This window comes from Sturnus vulgaris, chromosome 10 (genome assembly GCF_052056855.1).
Source record: "Sturnus vulgaris isolate bStuVul1 chromosome 10, bStuVul1.hap1, whole genome shotgun sequence".
Lineage (NCBI taxonomy): Eukaryota > Metazoa > Chordata > Aves > Passeriformes > Sturnidae > Sturnus > Sturnus vulgaris.
In genome coordinates this window covers 4447883-4464081 of record NC_142252.1, presented here as the reverse complement: position 1 = coordinate 4464081, position 16199 = coordinate 4447883, and the positions used below count along the sequence as shown (strand labels likewise).

The following is a 16199-nucleotide window of genomic DNA, read 5'->3' as shown; positions in this document are numbered from 1 at the left end:
GTTCAGCCTGGAGAACAGGAGGTTCAGGAGAACCTTCTCTCTCTCCACAACTCCTGGCAGGAGGTGGAGCCAGGTGAGAGTCGGGCTCTTCTCCCAGGAAACAAGGGACAGAACAAGAGGAAACAGCCTCAAGTTGTGCCAGGGGAGGTTCAGGTTGGATATTGGGAAAGGTTCCTCTTGGGAAGGGCTCTCCAGCCCTGGCACATCTGCCCAGGGCAGAGGTGGAGTCCCCATCCCTGGAGGGATTTAACAGATGTGTGGATGTGGCACTTGGGGACATGGGTTAGGAGTCCATGAGTCCACTCAGTGATCTTAGAGGGCTTTTCCAACCTTAATGACTCTGTGATTCTAATTTGGCCAAGAGCAGCCAATCCCTCACAGTTATTAGGATGGGAGAGATTATTGACCCATCCCAGGCAGGCACAGAATGTCTCTTCACAAATTCATACATAACCCATCTGCATGACAAGTTTTAAAATTCAGAAATTTTAATGACTCAATAATGTTTTTCATACCCTTAATAACCAATCCCTGAGTCAAGAAATACAAACACCTCTGTAAGAGGCAGCACTGTATTGGAAGCAGGCTCTGGGCCAGGAGGAGGGAATAGGAGCCCCAAATCCATTCCTGACTGTTGCCTCATTGCCCACAGCAGTGCTTTCAGCTTTTTGAGGCTTTTTCCTACTCTCCATCTGCTTTGGACATTGACAACACACCCAAACTGTCTTCTAGGCCGTGGAAGGCAGTTGTAAGCATTATGATCCAAAGGAACTACAATCCATTATGGGATGTTATGGTCCTTTACACCCCCAAAGATATAAACAACAGTAGAGTAGGATCCATTCAGGAATCCAGTGCAATATCCAGTTAGTTTTGCTGGATGGAGGTCAGACATTCTGCATTTCCTCAGGTCACTGAGAGAAATGTCCATACTTGCAGGCAGCAGCGAGGATCAGGCCAGAGCAGAGCCCTGTGGTGAGCAGGGTCAGAGCACACACCAGGGAGTTGTGCTCCCTGAGCCCCACAGGAACCCTCAGCATCGATTCCTCAGATGCCTACAAAGAAAAATAAACATATAACACATATTTGACCAGCTGTTCCTTTTTTACTGCAACCGAGAGGATTAGAAACCCTGATTTAATGAGCCCTTGGCTAAAGCTTCTCCTGAGATTCAATATCAGAACCAGGATGGGACATCCCCTTTAATTCCCAGCCACTGCTGCACTGCAGAGCTCAGGAGATGGATCTGCTGCCATCTGTATCCCTGTACCTCTGCTCCTACTCCAGCCACTGAGGGGATGCACGGAATGCTGCAGGGAGAGCAGCTCCCAAGGTGAGCTCAGACCACTAAGGAGACAGATTTCTCCAGAGTGAACAACTATTTGGCTTTTTATGGATACAGGAAGCTGCAAAATGTTTATGGGCAAGAGCTACAGAAGTCCCAACGGTCTGCAGGTATCTTAAATATGGGAAGGCAAATGTGTTACAACCACAGATTATTTTATTATATGAATTAGTCTAATTTCTGAATCTCTACACTACTGTCACACTTTTGAACTTCAAAGACAGTTGTTGGCCACACTAAAGATCCAACTTTCCTTAGTTTTGAATGCAATAAGAAACTTCACCTTTTCCTAAACACCCACCCAACCTGGTAACAACCAAGCAAATAGAAGTGGCCTTTTTTTAGGATGCTACTCCTTAAATCTTTGCAGTTTTACCATTACTCTAGTTAGATCATCATCTTTCACCTTGCTACTCCTCTGAAGTACCACTGTTGTAAAGACTTTTCTTAATTTGACCAGTGCCAATTATATCCTAGGAATCCAAGTAAACTAGTAAAGGGAAAAAAAAGGTCATGAGAGCAGCCATGCTAAAAGGCCAGAAGAGCAAAGCCAGTGTAAACACAGCAGAAGGCAGGATGACCTCCTCTAAGCTAGTCAGAAAGGAAGGAACCTGACAAAGGGGGAACCACCCAGCTATTCTTTTAATTATTAATTCCTGTGCTATGAAAGGTGTTAATCACAGGAAAAAAAAGGGTTGTAGTAGTTGTTAAAAAGAACCAGAAGGAGAACTCACGGGTCTGTGTTTTGGGCTGTGCCACTGACAGGGCCTGGTGCTGTCAGATGAGCAGGGAGTATCCACTTCAGCAGGTTCCCAGCACTCTGCAGACAGGTGACCTAGGGAAGGCATTCCTGCATCACCAGGAGCCAGGCAGGATAAGCAACATGGCCTGAAAGTTTTTTTTCAAACAAAGGATCTTTTCCCCCACAACGGCTTGACAGAATCTATTCCCTGGGAGCCAAGTGGTGAAACACCCCTGCATGGTCAACACGATGCTGGGCAGTCCTTGCTGTGAACTTTACAACTCTTCCCTTCCTGACACAGCAGGTACACAAGAAAGAATCTCACCTGTGTGGTATCTTGGCCCTTCTGTCCTTAACAGGGCAAAGAATTCCTGCTTAGCCTGCAGATTCAACTTTAGCCATATAGTTAGAATTTTCCCCAAAATAAGTAAGGCCATTTCTCTTCTTGGCCTCCTGTCAGCACACAAAAGATCTCTCTTTCCAATACTTCAAATCCTTTCCCATAAATGTTTTCTTGCTCATAACTAGTAAATGTGGCAGAAGCCCAGGAAGATTTAACACCCCTTTTTTAAGTGACCAGGTAGTCCTGCATGTGCCTATGCTTATCTCAGAAAATCATTTCTCAAATGATGCACAAGTAAAGAAAAAGGAGTTGAAAATCTTTAGTGTGCTTGATTTGGTAGGAACGATTTTGTGAAGGGCCACAAAATTTGTAATAAAAATATAGGATTTCATTGTTCACATAATTTGAAATATTAATTGTAGTGGATATCAGCTTCTTGTTACATTAGTTTGAGACTCCAACCATTCCAAGCTTCAGGCACAGTTTCCTACATTCCCCCTTTATATAAAGGGAGTGCAGCAACAGATTGTTAGAAGCCATCAGAATACTTTGATTACTCTGAATAGGTGATAGTAGCTATTAAATACACCCTGCACAGCTCCAGCTGCTGTTAAAGCAGTCAGAGCAGGGGGCCTTTGGCAAACCAGGCCCTGCTGGGATCGTGACAAACACAGATCATGACAACTGCCACGTCTTCCAGCTGGAAGAGCCCAAGCAGCACTGGGGCACAATGGCAGCAGCACAACACAGAGCAGTCTCTGACAGCCCTCTGCCTTTGGGTTGTGCTGCTTTGAGCAGCACTCAGTGAGGAAGACAACAAGGTCTTTATCAGGGCCACGCCTTCTGCTTATGTTCATGCAGCTCCAGCTCAGACACAACCAGATCCCAAGCTCAGGACTGCCCAAGAGCATCAATGAGGATCTCACTGTGGCAGCAGCAGAGCAGCACCTCTGGGCTCTCCAGAACAACCGAGGCTTCCCCTGTGCCCTCGGCCGGGCGGTGGTACCGGGCGTGCACGGGCACGGCGGCGCGGAAACAGCGGGAACAGCGCGCCTCGGGCTCCAGGAACAGCAGCAGGACAACATCCCTGGCCTGGTACTCAGGAGCCTCCACGTCAATGACATCAGGAAATAACACTGCCTGCAAGCAGGGAGAAATACAGGTGTGCTTGTGATGGAAAATCATTTCCCTCATTCTAACACTGAGCATGATTTTGTGGATGATCAAGTTGGGAATTCCAGCCTTAAGCTGTTCCAAAATACCTCGTCCAGACTGTCTTCAGTGATTGACTCCTACACGTGGAAAGTTCACAGTGTCATTGTGCCCACAGCCAAACCTGTGAGGTGTCAGCTCAACGATGTGTGACTGCAAGGCCAGACCTGCACCTCAGAGCTGCTCACAGCCTTTGCATCCATGTTTTAGACAAATTAAGCACCAAAGCAGATAAAAGCCACAGCTGTTGTACATCTCTCTACCCAAAATGTGGAGCAAAGACTGGAAGGCAGCACAGAAAGCTGGGATGAAAAGGAAACTGGGAAGCTGCTCAGTCCAAACACACAGCACGTGACCTAGAGCTCCCCAGCACCTCTCTGGGGGTTTCCCTTCACCTTCTGAACTGAGGTCCTTTTACCACAGCTGCTCACCTGGGGCTAAGAGAGGAGCAGCAGCTCCCTGGTACATCACCTGTGTGTGAGAGCATCAGCAGCACAGGGCCAGGGATTGCTGAGCGAGCTGAGCTACAAGGAGACACCAGGAAGATTATATTGTTTGGCACCTCCTTCCAGGAACTAATCACCTTGGTTCAGTGAAACCAGACATTGCAACTCCCTGAGTCCTTACCTGACTCACTGCCACATCTCCTGGTGTTGAGGGCATTACCTTTGTTAGATTGTGCTGCTGCAGTGTTGCCAGCTCATAGGGATCCACGTAGATTCCCGGTGGCAGACGCACTTGGGCTGCCACTGCACGTCCTCCTGCATCCTCCCCGAGCTCTACCTTCACCAGCAGGTCCCTTCAAACAGCAACAGGAGCAAAAAATTCACAGCCACACTTCAAAAGTCAGCATAAGACCCCCGAGGGACATTTCTCAGATGAGACAGGCAGCTCTCACACTGTGTGCAACTAATTCTGATCACACTTCCCTGTCAGCCTTCTTCACCTCAACTCCACATCCATGGCCAAAACAAAATTTCACTTCTTTGTTAATGTCCCAGAACCAAGAATGACTTCCACAAAAGTTTCAAAAAGGGGCCTCCTATTTTCCCTCCACTGCAGCTTGTTAACCCCTCGATCCTGTTACTACATTCCTGACACATGCCCAGGGAGTTGATACAACTGCACATGAAAAGAAGAGAAGCTTCTTCCAAGAGAGAATCCCATGGCACGTTATGCTGATGGAGGGCAGGGTGAGGACTCACCTGTGAAATCCCTCTTTCAGGAGCTCCTGTGTGACAGTGGTGTCCCGACAGGCTGCCTGCACATCTAAGGTGACACAGAGCCAACAGTGTAACAGCACAGTGATCACAAGGGCTGGCAACTTCAACAAGTTAAGTTTTATAACTCATGAACGCCTCATCTGCAAACGCTCTCCCAGAAGAAGGGAAGCAGTATTTGACTATGATCAAAGAGCACAAGAGGTTGCTTGCTTCACTGGCCGAGCCATACTTCCCAAATCCAGTCATAGGCTGGTTTGGGTTGGAAGAGACCTTAAAGCCCATTCTTGAACACTTCCAGACACAGCTTCTCTGGGCAACCTGTGCCAGAGCCTCACCACCCTCACAGGGAAGAATTCCGTCCATAACCCATCTATCCCTGTCCTCTGGCAGTGGGAAGCCATTCCCCCTTGTCCCCTCACTCCTTCCCTTGTGCAAAGTCCCTCTCCAGCTCTCCTGGAGCCCCTTTAGTCACTGGGAGGGGCTCTGAGGTCTCTCTGGACCTTCTCTTCTCCAGGTAAACACGTCCAGCTCTCCCAGCCCGTCTCCAGAGCAGAAGTCACCCCTGCCACCCCTTCCCGGCGCGCTCCCCCGCGGGCACTCACGGAGGGCGCAGAGCAGCGCGCCCAGCCCGGCCCCGACCCGCATCGGCTCCCGCCGCCCGCCCGCCATGGCGGCCCGCTCCGCACAGCCCCGCGCAGGCTGCCCTTAGCGCCGCCTGACCGCGCGAGGCCCGCCCCCCCATTGCTCCGCGGCGCCTTGTCCTGCAGGCGTTGGTGAGGACAGCCCGAAGGGGGCCTTCTGCGGAGGGGGCCTTTACCGCTGGGGCTCGGCGGCGCTGGCGGAGCCATGGCAACCACCCAGGGAGGCGGGACCGGCCCGGAGGAGGAGCTGGAGGGAGAAGTGGCTTTGAGTGCCGCCCGAGGTGAGGGGACAGGCCGAGAGTGTACGGGAGGCAGGGAGTTCCTGGAGCGGGTCTAGGGGAAGCTGCGGAGATGCTGAAGGGCCTGGAGCATCTCCGTGCCCAGGAAAGGCTGAGGGAGCTGGGGCTGTTCAGCCTCGAGAGGAGCCCCAGCTGAGAGGGGCCCTCAGCCCTGGGTGTCCCTGGGACTGAGCCCAAGAAGCTCCACCTGGACATGAGGCAGAACTTTCCTGAGCCCTGAACAGATCCCAGAGAGGCTGTGAAGTCTCCCTCACTGGAGATATTCCAGAGCTGGCTGGACACAATCTGTGTCTGTGTGTGCTCTGGGATGGCCCCGCTGGAGCAGGGAGGTGGCACCAGGTGACCACTGTGGTCCCCGCTGTCCTTCGTGCTCAGAGTTCGGGCCTCGGCCGTGCCACCCGAGGGCAGAAAAGCGGCTCTGAGTGGCACCGGGCGTGGGGCCGAAGCGCTGGAAGCCGCTGGTCACACCGGCAGCGAAGGGCTCAGCTCGGGTTACCACGAGATTCAAACGCTATTTCCCGCAGATCCAAAGAGCTGCTCACGTTTGTGTTTCACATCTTCGTAGAATCCCGGCATGGTTTGGGTTGGAGGGACCTTAAAGCTTCTCTCGTTCCGCCCTCTGCCATGGGCAGGGACACCTTCCACTACACCACGTTCCTCCAAATCCCCTCTAACCTGGCATTGGAAATTTTCACTGTTAAGGACATTACTCCATGTTTGAACTTTTTCCTATGTGATTTTTTACAAAAGATGAAGTGTTTCCAATTCTGCCTCAAAGTAGCTGTTCAACATTAATGTGATTTTTCTCGATGTGGATAAATACATTGATTTTTTGGGGTAAATGTGTTACTTTGCCTTACTGCAGTTTGTAGGGCAGTTGGAGATCACATTCACTTTTGACATATTTTCACTCATTTAAAACCAAAATAAGAGTCATACCTGCACTCAGTGCTGTGTGGGAAACAGGATCTGCAGCAGATCTGGATTTCTAAGTCCCTTCTAATTTAATTTCATAATTCATTTTATTTTAAAGTCCGTTCTGACCCAAACCACTTTGGGATTCTGTGATTTTGCTGACCTCCTGACAAGAAGACCAGCCCTGAGGGAGTCCCCCACTTGCTTTCCTTTTTCCCCTGTTTTCCAGGGAGCATTGCTGAGGGCTCTGATGGAGCTGTGATGACTTTCAGCGCTCAGAAATGCGGGATCTGCTTCCAGCCCCCATCCATCATCCTCATCTACAGAGACAACAGCCGGGACAAGACTCGCCAGCGCATCATGCCCGTCAGGAATTTCTCCAAGTTCTCAGGTGAGGGGCATTCCTTCTTACCTGGCCCCCTCCAGGCACATGGAGGAACCCGTGGTAGCAGCATTGTTGGTAACCACTGAGTACTCTCCTAGCAGTAATGGCTCTCCAAGGAGCCCAAGGCTACGTCTCAACCCAAGCAATGGCTCTCTGAGCCTGGAGGGTTTGGAAAGACCCCTGGGGAGGGTTTGGGAGAAGATGTGTGTGTGGGAAGAGGTTTGTTGCAGCTGCAGGTGCCTGTGTTGGCTCTCCCCAGACTGCAGCAGGGCTGCTGAGCAGCTGAAGAACAACCCTCGGCACAAGGCCTACCTGGAAGGGGTCTCACTGCGCCAGCTCCGGAAACTCTACAGTTTGCTGAGAGGTCATTTGGAAGGACAGAGCCTGGCTGAGAGCTTGGAAAAGTTTCAGCAGGAAGAGACCATTGACCCAGAGGAGGATATGAACAAACTGGATGACAAGGAACTGGCCAAAAGGAAGAGCATCATGGATGAGCTCTTTGAAAAGAACAGGAAGAAGAAGGATGACCCTGACTTCGTTTACAACGTTGAGGTAGAATTCCCACTGGATGAGCAGCTGGAGTCCTGTACTTGGGACATGGAGTCAGATGAAGAAATCTGATTCCAGACAAAGATGGGCAGTTCAGAGACGAATCTCAGCAGGCCAGCAAGAGAGAGCAATGTCATCATACATGCTCTGTCCCATGTTTGCTCAGGAGAACCCGAGGTGCCACAGCAATCCCAGGCTTAAGTGAGCTTTGTTTAAGAAGCCAGACTTGATTAAATGAAAACTGGGCAGCTGAAATTGTTAGCTGGTTTTAGTCTTTTCCTACATAAAATAATTTTAAATTATTTAATCTTTCAATTTTTTACATTTCATTCAGCTTTGGTTGAAAATGAAGCATTAAACATTCATGTCCTGAAGACACTGTTATTTGTACTGTACAAATAGGGTGATTATTATTGCCTGCTGGGAGGTTAAATATGTATCAGTCATTCTGAATAAAGCAACTCTGCATTGAGAATATTACTCTCACATTTCCCTACTAATGCTTAAATCTCCAGTTTTAGTTTACACAAAAATGAACCCTTACATGTAAGAGAATTAATATCTTGAAAATTAATTTGTCTTGACAGTACTTTGGAAAACAGTGATTTCAAACTGCTGCAATGGGATGGTTGGAGAATGTGCTTAAAGTATCCAAAAAACAGAGTGGTAGAAAGTCAGAGACTGGGGGTGGTTCTAGAGTGAGACAAACTCATTCCACTGAAGGTTTTAATCCAGCTATCTACCTCAGCTGCTCTGTACTATATCAGTCCTGCTCTTGTGTAAGAACTGGAGGACTAAGATTAGGATTCTTTGGGAAATTTTACAACTCCAAAAGCTTCCTGGGTTTTGGCTTTCTGAACCCGGGCAGCTGTGGGTGCTGTGGGTGAGATGGGTCTTCATCCCAAATTGAGGGGCCTCAGCAAACTGCTGCCTGACATAACTAAGAGGAGTGGCTGGAGGAGCAGCTGGAAGAGCTCTCCTCCTACACCCCAAAACGAGAATCACTGCTGTGAAAAACATGGAACAAATGTCAGTTAAACCAGAGTGCTTTGCCTTCACTGGAGAGGACAAGAGAGCTCACACTTGGCCAAGGGGGTCTTCAGTCAGGAGACGAATGAAAGCTGAGGCCTCGCTTGCCAAAATTAAAAAAATGTAAAGGCTGACTCAGCTCTCCCAGGCCCGGAAAGGGCGTGCAGGGGTCTGGCACACGCCTTTGCCTCAACAGTTGCAACATAACACAGAAAGATCTCCCACTTGACAGGGAGAGGGCCCCTGGGAACCTCTCCTCCACTCCCAGCCTGCCCCCAGCTTCATCCTGGCTGGGCTCAGAGGACGTGGCCTGTGCCTGGCCCCAGGCATGGCCTCCTCTCCAATGAGGGCTACGTGAGGCCAAACGAGTGCCTGGATCATGAGGTTCCTGCTGCCCACCCCAGACCTTCAGCATGGAGCCCTACTGGTATTCCCAGTTCAAGATCTTCTCTGAATTTGACAGGAAGGCACTTCACAGCCAGCTTTATATCGTGCATATAGACATGAAATGGGACAGATCCCCTCAGCAGCCTCCTGGCAGAGCACAGCACTAACCACAGCCCTCTGCACTTCACTCCCACTGATCCTGACCTGCCTGCCTGCCCACCCATTCACTCCGTGACATCTGCACCTGAATGAAGAGCCTTGTGGGACACTGTCCAGAGCCTTGCTGAGGCAGATGGAATCCACCACTCTCCCCTTGCCTACAGAGCCATCCATTTCCATGAGAGGAAAGCAGCTTGGGCAGGCATAACTTAGCCTCAGCAGTCCATGCTGACTTCTTCCAGCCACCCTCCTTTTATAGAATTGTGCTTCAAGCAAAGAACGTTCATTCCATCTTTTTCCCAACGTGAAGGTGACTGCCCTGCTGCTCTCTGGGATGGCCTTTTGGCCCTTACTGAAGCTGGGTGGAACCCTTGGGTTCTCCAGTCACCCAGGACCTTCTCTGATCACCATGGCCTTGTAAAGACTGTGAGAGCAGCTTTGTAAGGACACCTACCACTCAGAAAGTGGAATCTCTTCTTGCTGCCCCAACATCCCATTCACATCACAGCTCCAGGTGAGCCACGCCTTTCCAGGCACCATAGTGAGGGAATGTTGAGTATCCCCATCAGCTCCATACAATTAAGAACTCCCCTTTTTATCCGTGCCCGGGTTCCTCCCTACGTGTTCTGCCATGGCTGCACCCCACACCCCATGTCAGATGGAGCAGCAGCATTGGCTGTGGAGGTGGGGAGGGACACACATCCCCGTGTGAGCCCAGCCCCAGGGAGAGGGGATTTCACAGGGGCACCCACTCACCCTGCCAGCAGGGAGATGGCCAGAACGCAGCTGGGGGACACAGGATGTATTTATAGGTCACTGCTGTCCCCCTGGGTGCAGCTTACGGGCAAAAGAAGGGTTGAAAGAGGCTGAGGGATTCCCCAGTTGGGGCCTACTTTGGTTTTGGCTATTTCAGTCTAAAATTGGGGCAGAAAGTGGTCATTTCTGAGCCAGATCTGACAGCTGGGTTTCCAGAGCCGTTACTGCACTCAGCCCCAGTGGAGCTGCTGGCTGGGCTAGCAGGATCTGACCATCCATTTGCCAGCCTTGCACAGCCACCAGCCACAGCAGGCTCCCCCATGACCCCAGTCCCACAGCTGTGCCTGGGAGGGGTTTGTCCTGCTGCCAGCCTTGGCTCCCCCTGCCTGCACCATCCCAGCATCCTCCCAGCCCCACACCAGCCTCAGCCATCTCCCTGCATCACCTCCCAGGACAGCTCCACTGGGCATTGGGCCCACCCACACCCAGGCAAGGACAAACCCCCAGAATTCCCACTCCAACACTGCTGCACGCTTCCCTGTGCCCTGTTCCCATTAAACATGTTTCACTAGAAAAATCCCAACAGTGCCACAGGAATAAAACCACTCAGTTTCTCAGAAGGGCTTTTGAGTTAGCACAAACCACCATCACTTCTCCTTTCCCCTGAGTGACCCCCGAGGAACAGAGCAGCACTTCCCCAGGTAGTGCTTGCTGCTCTAGGAGAGCCAGAGTGTGCTGTGAGCAGAGCTGGGTGGAGGAAACCCCCGGGCATTGCAGGAGCGGGGCTTGCACAACAAGGAGGAAGGATTTCTCTTGTTTGCTTTATATGTTTAATCCAGCAGTCACTGGAGAAATATAAATCCATGATAAAATATCACCGAGGGATATAATTTACTTCCCTGCTTTTCAATCAATATTTCCCTTTGTTGCAACTTGGGCTGTTTTTAATGGACTTTTCTAACCCAGACTAGTAAAGAAACAACACCCCAAAATGTGTCTTTCAGCCTTGCTGACAAGCCTGCCTTTATCAGCACATGCACATGGTGCACGATCAGGGCTGCCTGCAGGTTTGGCAGTGCTGGCAAGAGCAGTGTGGAAAGCTGTGGCTGCAGAGACCTTTCTCCACAGCATCCAGGTGATGTTTGCTCCAGCCTGGGACACTTTGTGGAGTCTGGTTTCAGAACTGGAGGACGTTTTGAATTGGCTACAGGTGGGAATAAATAAAAGGAACTGCCGGAAGTGAGGGGGAAAAGCAGTGTTAGAGAAAACTGTCACAGAATCCCAGAATGGTCTGGGCTGGAAGGGACCTTAAAAACCCCTCTGGCTACAACCCCTGCCATGGGCAGCGACACTTTCCTCTAGATCAGGTTGCTCCAAGCCCACTCCAACCTGGCCTTGAACACTTCCATGGATGGGTCTTTCACAGATTTTCTGGGCAACCTGTCCTGGCCTTGAACACATCCATGGATGGGGCATTCACAGATTTTCTGGGCAACCTGTCCTTTCAGCCAAGGAATGTCTGATGCTGTGTCCACTCAGCTCTCACCAACACCAGCTGAAGGTTTCTGCTGAAGACACATTCCTTGAGGATTCCCAGCGCTCCATCTCCAGACACAGCCAACACCCTTTGGTTACCATTAGGGTAGAAATGGCAGCTCTCCCAGCACCTCCTGTCCTGCATCCATCAAGTTTCCATCTTGACCATCTCCGAGGGGTTATCACCTGTACTCCTGACCACCTGCTATTATTGACTATTCCTGAGCCCTTCTTCAGCCATTAGTAAGGGCTGGATGCCCCACACCGCGTTTTCACCATTTTCAGCAGCTTCTCCTTGAGCATGAGGAAGGCAACCACAAAGGCCACCAGGAGCGTCAGGCAGGTGGGCAGAGCCAGCACCAGGTAGAGCAGCGCCATGTCGGCCGTCTGCCACCGGCAGCTGTGCAGGACGGGCTCGGGCAGGGCTCCCGGGCTCAGCGTGTGGGAGCCGTGCCTGCACGTCACCTCCCTCCCGTCGGGGACACGCAGCCTCTCCACCTGCTGCAGGGCATCCCACCAGCCCAGCGTGCAGCAGTTGTAGGGGTTTCTGCTGAGGTAGAGCTCCCGCAGGCTCCTCCCCAGCGGTACCTGTGCCAGGCCGGGTGGCAGCGCTGGCAGGCAGTTGTCCCTCAGGTCCAGGCTGCGCAGCCTCAGCGTGCCCAGCGAGCTGGGCAGCGCGGCCAAGGAATTCCCAGAAAGGTCCAAGCGCACGAGGCTGCTCAGGGCTGAGAAGTCAGCAGTGGTGGAAGAGAGGCTGGTGTTCCTCAGAGACAGCACCTGCAGTGTCAGGACAAGGTCCTGCAGCCAGCCCAGGTCCCCTGACAGCACCTGGCGGTTGTCAGAGAGGTCCAGGTGCATCAGCGATGTCCCCTGGAAGGGGCGGCCGCCCATCCCCTGCAGACCACAGCCAGCCAAGGAGAGGTGGGTCAAGGTCTGCACACCCCTGATGTCCACACAGGGGATGCTCTCAGCCTCACCTGACTGGGGACAGAGGTGAACCCGATTGTGGCTGAGGTCCAGGGTAGTGATCTTCCTGGTGTGGGTGAAAATCCCGGGAGGAAGAGCCTGCAGCCTGTTGGTGCTGAGGTTGAAGAGCTGCAGGTTGGGCAGGATATCACCAACACCCACCTTCACCCCCAGCTCCACCAGCTGGTTCTGGCTGAGGTCCAGCTCTGTCAGCATGGCCAAGGGGTCCTCCTCCGACAGCTGAAATGCCTCCAGGCAGTTCTGGTTGAGCTTCAGGTGGGTTAGGGAGGGCATCTGGGCCAGGAAATCGTCTGGCAGGCCCCAGACCTGGTTCTGGCTCATGTCCAGGAGGCGCAGGGAGGAGAGGTTGCTGTGGCAGAGCTCCTCCCAGAGCCTGACCGTGGTGATGTTGGTGGAGTTGCCGTCAATGATGAGGAACTGAATGGTGATGTTGGCCAGGGAGGTGCCATTGGGGAGGCGCTGGTAGAAGCTCATCCTGTTGTCCTGCAGCAGCAAGGAGTGCAGCTTGCTCTGCCGGGGCAGCACAGGGAAGAACAGCAGGCGGTTGTGGGACAGGTCCAGCACCTCCAGCTCGAAGAGGTCATCAATTTCCAGGGTCAGGAACCACTCAATGGCGTTGTTGCTGACATTGAGCACCCTGAGCTGGGTCAGACCAAACCCCACCAGACACGGGAGGTAGTTGTAAGCTATGTTGAGCCTCTGTAGCCTCTGCAGCCCTTCGAAAGCATTGTCAATCTCAAAGATGTAGTTCTTCTCCAGGTTCAGCTCCAGCAGCTGTGTCAGGTTTGTGAAGGTGGATGAGTCCAACCTCATGATGATGTTCCTGGCCACAGACAGGGACTCCAAGGAAGAGAGGTTCGAGACTAAAACTGATACCATGTCCTCTCTGAGCTGGTTTCCAGCCAGATCCAGCATCCTCAAGGCCGGCAGAGCAGAAAGAGCAGCAGCTGTCAGTGAGTAGCTGGTGAAGAGCAGGTTGTCTGTCAAGGAGAGCACCTCCAGGCCTTGGCTGCTGAGGAAAGCACCAGGCTCAATGAGCTCCAGTCGGTTCCTGGTCAAGCTGAGATGCCAGAGCTGGGGATACAGGAGCAGAGAGGCATTGCCCAGGACCCGGATAGTGTTGTCATCAAGAAACAGCTCCTCGGTATCGCCTCGAAGATTTCCTGGGATGGAACTCAGCCATCTCCCAGTGCAGTCCATGATTCTCTGCACCTGAAGGAAGAGAAGAATATGTAACACCACCGTGGGAGGCAGGAGATGAAGAGGGAGAAGTCTGGGGAGCAGAGTAAGGGGGGAGGAGGTGGCTCTTTGGTTATAGCCTTGGCACACCAGTCCACTCCAAGCCACGAGTTGGGATGGAGAATGTCTGGAGATGCTGAGATGTCTGGGCTTTGCTAGGCAGGACCAAGCACTCAGAGGGGTGAGGGTTCATCAGAAAGGACTTACAAGCTCACAGCCCCCAGGAGATGGTGCCCAGGCTGCTTCCATCCCACTTCCCCATCCCACTGCCAGGAGGAGAAGCAGCAGGGAGAGACCAGGGAGCGGAGCCTCCATCTCAGTGGTGGCACTCCTGTGGAGAGGGAGGCAGAGGTAAGGAGGTCAGAAGCTGCAAACTGTTCATCCCAAAAGGCCCAGGTGACCTGGGCCACCATGAGCTGTCCATAGAAGAAGGGGCATAGAGCCTTGGCACTGAGCCCACCCATTCCAGCAGAAGCCCTGGTGAGGCTGCCCCAGTTTGAGCCTGGAAGGCAGGGGAAGAGCAGGGACGGGGATGGCACCTCAGTCCCACCTGGGGCAGCACACAAGGGGAAGGCACCTTCAGCTGCACAGCTGCTGTGAAGGCCATTGAGCTGCATCCTTCGAGCAGGGTGTCCCCCTAGCAAGGCTCGTGTGCCCCATCTTGGCACCAAACACTCCCCCAGGGGACACCAACCCATTCCCCCCACCATGTCCCCCCAGTGCCCATCCCTGCTGGGCACCCTTCCAGGGAAGCAGAGGCTCTCCAGCAGGAGCTGCCCCATTACTGACCTGGTGGGAGCGGAGCTGACGGCATTTGCATCTGGGGAAAAGCTGAAACTCAGGCAAATGAGCAGCGAGGGCTCAGCGAGTGTTTCACACACAGCACTTTCACATCTGCCACTGCATGGAGGAGAAACAGGGTTATTTTAGGCAGCCCAGGTAGCCAGAGCTTCGCAGCACAGAGGGAGCAGGGCATGTCCTGGGCTGTCTTCTTCCGTGGGACAGCCAAAGTGTTGAGCTGGTGCCTTATCAAAGCAGGATTTATTTCTCTGGGGGAGATGGAGGAGTAGCCCCCTTTCCCCAGGCTGCAACTGACACACAGCACCTTTTGCCCTCTCAAGTCCATGGAGTCCAGCAGCAACTCATACCCAACCCAGGCACAGTGGCAGGAAAGAGACCCTGCTGTCCTGGACCTCGGTCCTTGCTGCACCCAAAGAAGACCAGTTTTGGTTCTGGCTCCTGAACCCCTCTGCAGGAACTCCCACCTTCCTTCACCCAGCTTAGCCTTTCTTGGCTTCTTCCAACACCAGAAGCTCCTCCACCCTCCCAGTGCTCCCTGGAGCCGCTGCGATGGCACCTGCCCAGCCAGGAGAGGAGGCAGCAGCCCCAGAAGGAAACCCTTGCCCGCAGCCCTACACCAGAGCCCACATCCAAGAGCTCTGAGAGCTCCTGGTGTGCTCCCCATGCTTTACACCAGCCCCAGCATGGGCCCACACAACCACAGCTCTTCGAGCTCGGGCACGAGTGACACACAGCCACCACAGGTCCCCAGATGGGCACAGGGAACCCCCGTGGTGTTTCCCCCAGCACAGGTACTCACCGCGTGGAACAGCGCCTGGGCTTCTGCACCGTCCATCCTGCAGCTCCTCAGGGGCCTCCTGCGGCCAGGGGTACGGGTGACCTGTGGGGTCCGAGTGCCACCCAGGGGTCTGAGTGCCACCCAGGGGTCCGAGTGCCACCCAGGGGTCCGTGTGCCGCCCTCCGGGGCCGTGTGCCAGCCGCCCTCTCGCCGACACCGATATAGCCTTTGCGGAAGGAGCGACGGAAACTGCAGTCACATGGAGGCAGCGAGCACGGCCCAGCTCCACTCACTGATCTCAGCACTCCCAGCTCGGGTCATGCACTCACACGGGGCTCCCAGCAAGGAGGAACCACAGGGCCAGGCAGGCAGCGAGGGGGGCAGGCAGCTCCTGGGGCTCCTCTGCTCGGGGTTTCAGAGCACAGAGATGGTCACTGGGGCTGGTTCTGGCCAGCACAGCCGTGCCACCACTCCTGCAGGATGCACAAATGCCACCCCAGCCTGGCACCCCTTCCCATTGTGTCCCTCCAGAGCCCTGTTACCTCCAGTGCCCAGCTCAGGGGTGTGACAGGAGCCAAGGGGTGCATCCCATGGGGGAAGAAGGTACTGTTATTTATTTCCTGTTCCATCCCAGCCCAAGGCTGGACACGTCCCAGTTTTTGAGTCCCCAGTAACTTTGGGATGCCGCTGCCTGCCCCTCACACTAAGTGAGATTCAGGATGTTCCTATGCCCCTACTCCCAGACCTTTGGGTGTCCTGGGGCTGCTCGGGATTTCAGCAAAGCCAGCACCCAGGGCACAAGTCAGAACCACCCAGATACAGGGACCTCCTGAGTGCTAGTTCCTGTGTGAAAGTCAGCAGAAATGGCTTTTC

General features: G+C 53.2%; 3 protein-coding genes across 4 annotated transcripts; 1 reads left to right on the top strand and 2 right to left on the bottom strand.

Moving 5' to 3' along the window:
• Nucleotides 1-470: 470 nt before the first annotated feature.
• PIGX (phosphatidylinositol glycan anchor biosynthesis class X) lies at nt 471-5560 on the bottom strand. 2 transcript variants are annotated; one of them, XM_014870420.2, is made up of 6 exons: nt 5468-5560; nt 4848-4911; nt 4309-4441; nt 3357-3570; nt 2080-2180; nt 471-1055 (listed from the first exon to the last, which is right to left on the bottom strand). In XM_014870420.2, the coding sequence occupies exons 1-6, from the start codon at nt 5532-5534 to the stop codon at nt 912-914; spliced, it is 723 nt and encodes a 240-aa protein (XP_014725906.2). In that variant the 5' UTR covers nt 5535-5560; the 3' UTR covers nt 471-911. The 2 variants fall into 2 exon arrangements, with proteins under 2 accessions (XP_014725906.2, XP_088026512.1); XM_088170386.1 differs by having other exon boundaries at nt 3379-3570.
• Nucleotides 5561-5682: 122 nt separating this feature from the next.
• On the top strand, nt 5683-8129 carry CEP19 (centrosomal protein 19). The gene is made up of 3 exons (XM_014870499.2): nt 5683-5787; nt 6950-7111; nt 7365-8129. The coding sequence occupies exons 1-3, from the start codon at nt 5712-5714 to the stop codon at nt 7724-7726; spliced, it is 600 nt and encodes a 199-aa protein (XP_014725985.2). The 5' UTR covers nt 5683-5711; the 3' UTR covers nt 7727-8129.
• Nucleotides 8130-10093: 1964 nt separating this feature from the next.
• NRROS (negative regulator of reactive oxygen species) lies at nt 10094-15763 on the bottom strand. Its single transcript, XM_014870419.2, has 4 exons — nt 15348-15763; nt 14537-14647; nt 13955-14078; nt 10094-13720 (listed from the first exon to the last, which is right to left on the bottom strand). The coding sequence occupies exons 3-4, from the start codon at nt 14060-14062 to the stop codon at nt 11762-11764; spliced, it is 2067 nt and encodes a 688-aa protein (XP_014725905.2). The 5' UTR covers nt 14063-14078; nt 14537-14647; nt 15348-15763; the 3' UTR covers nt 10094-11761.
• Nucleotides 15764-16199: the final 436 nt, after the last annotated feature.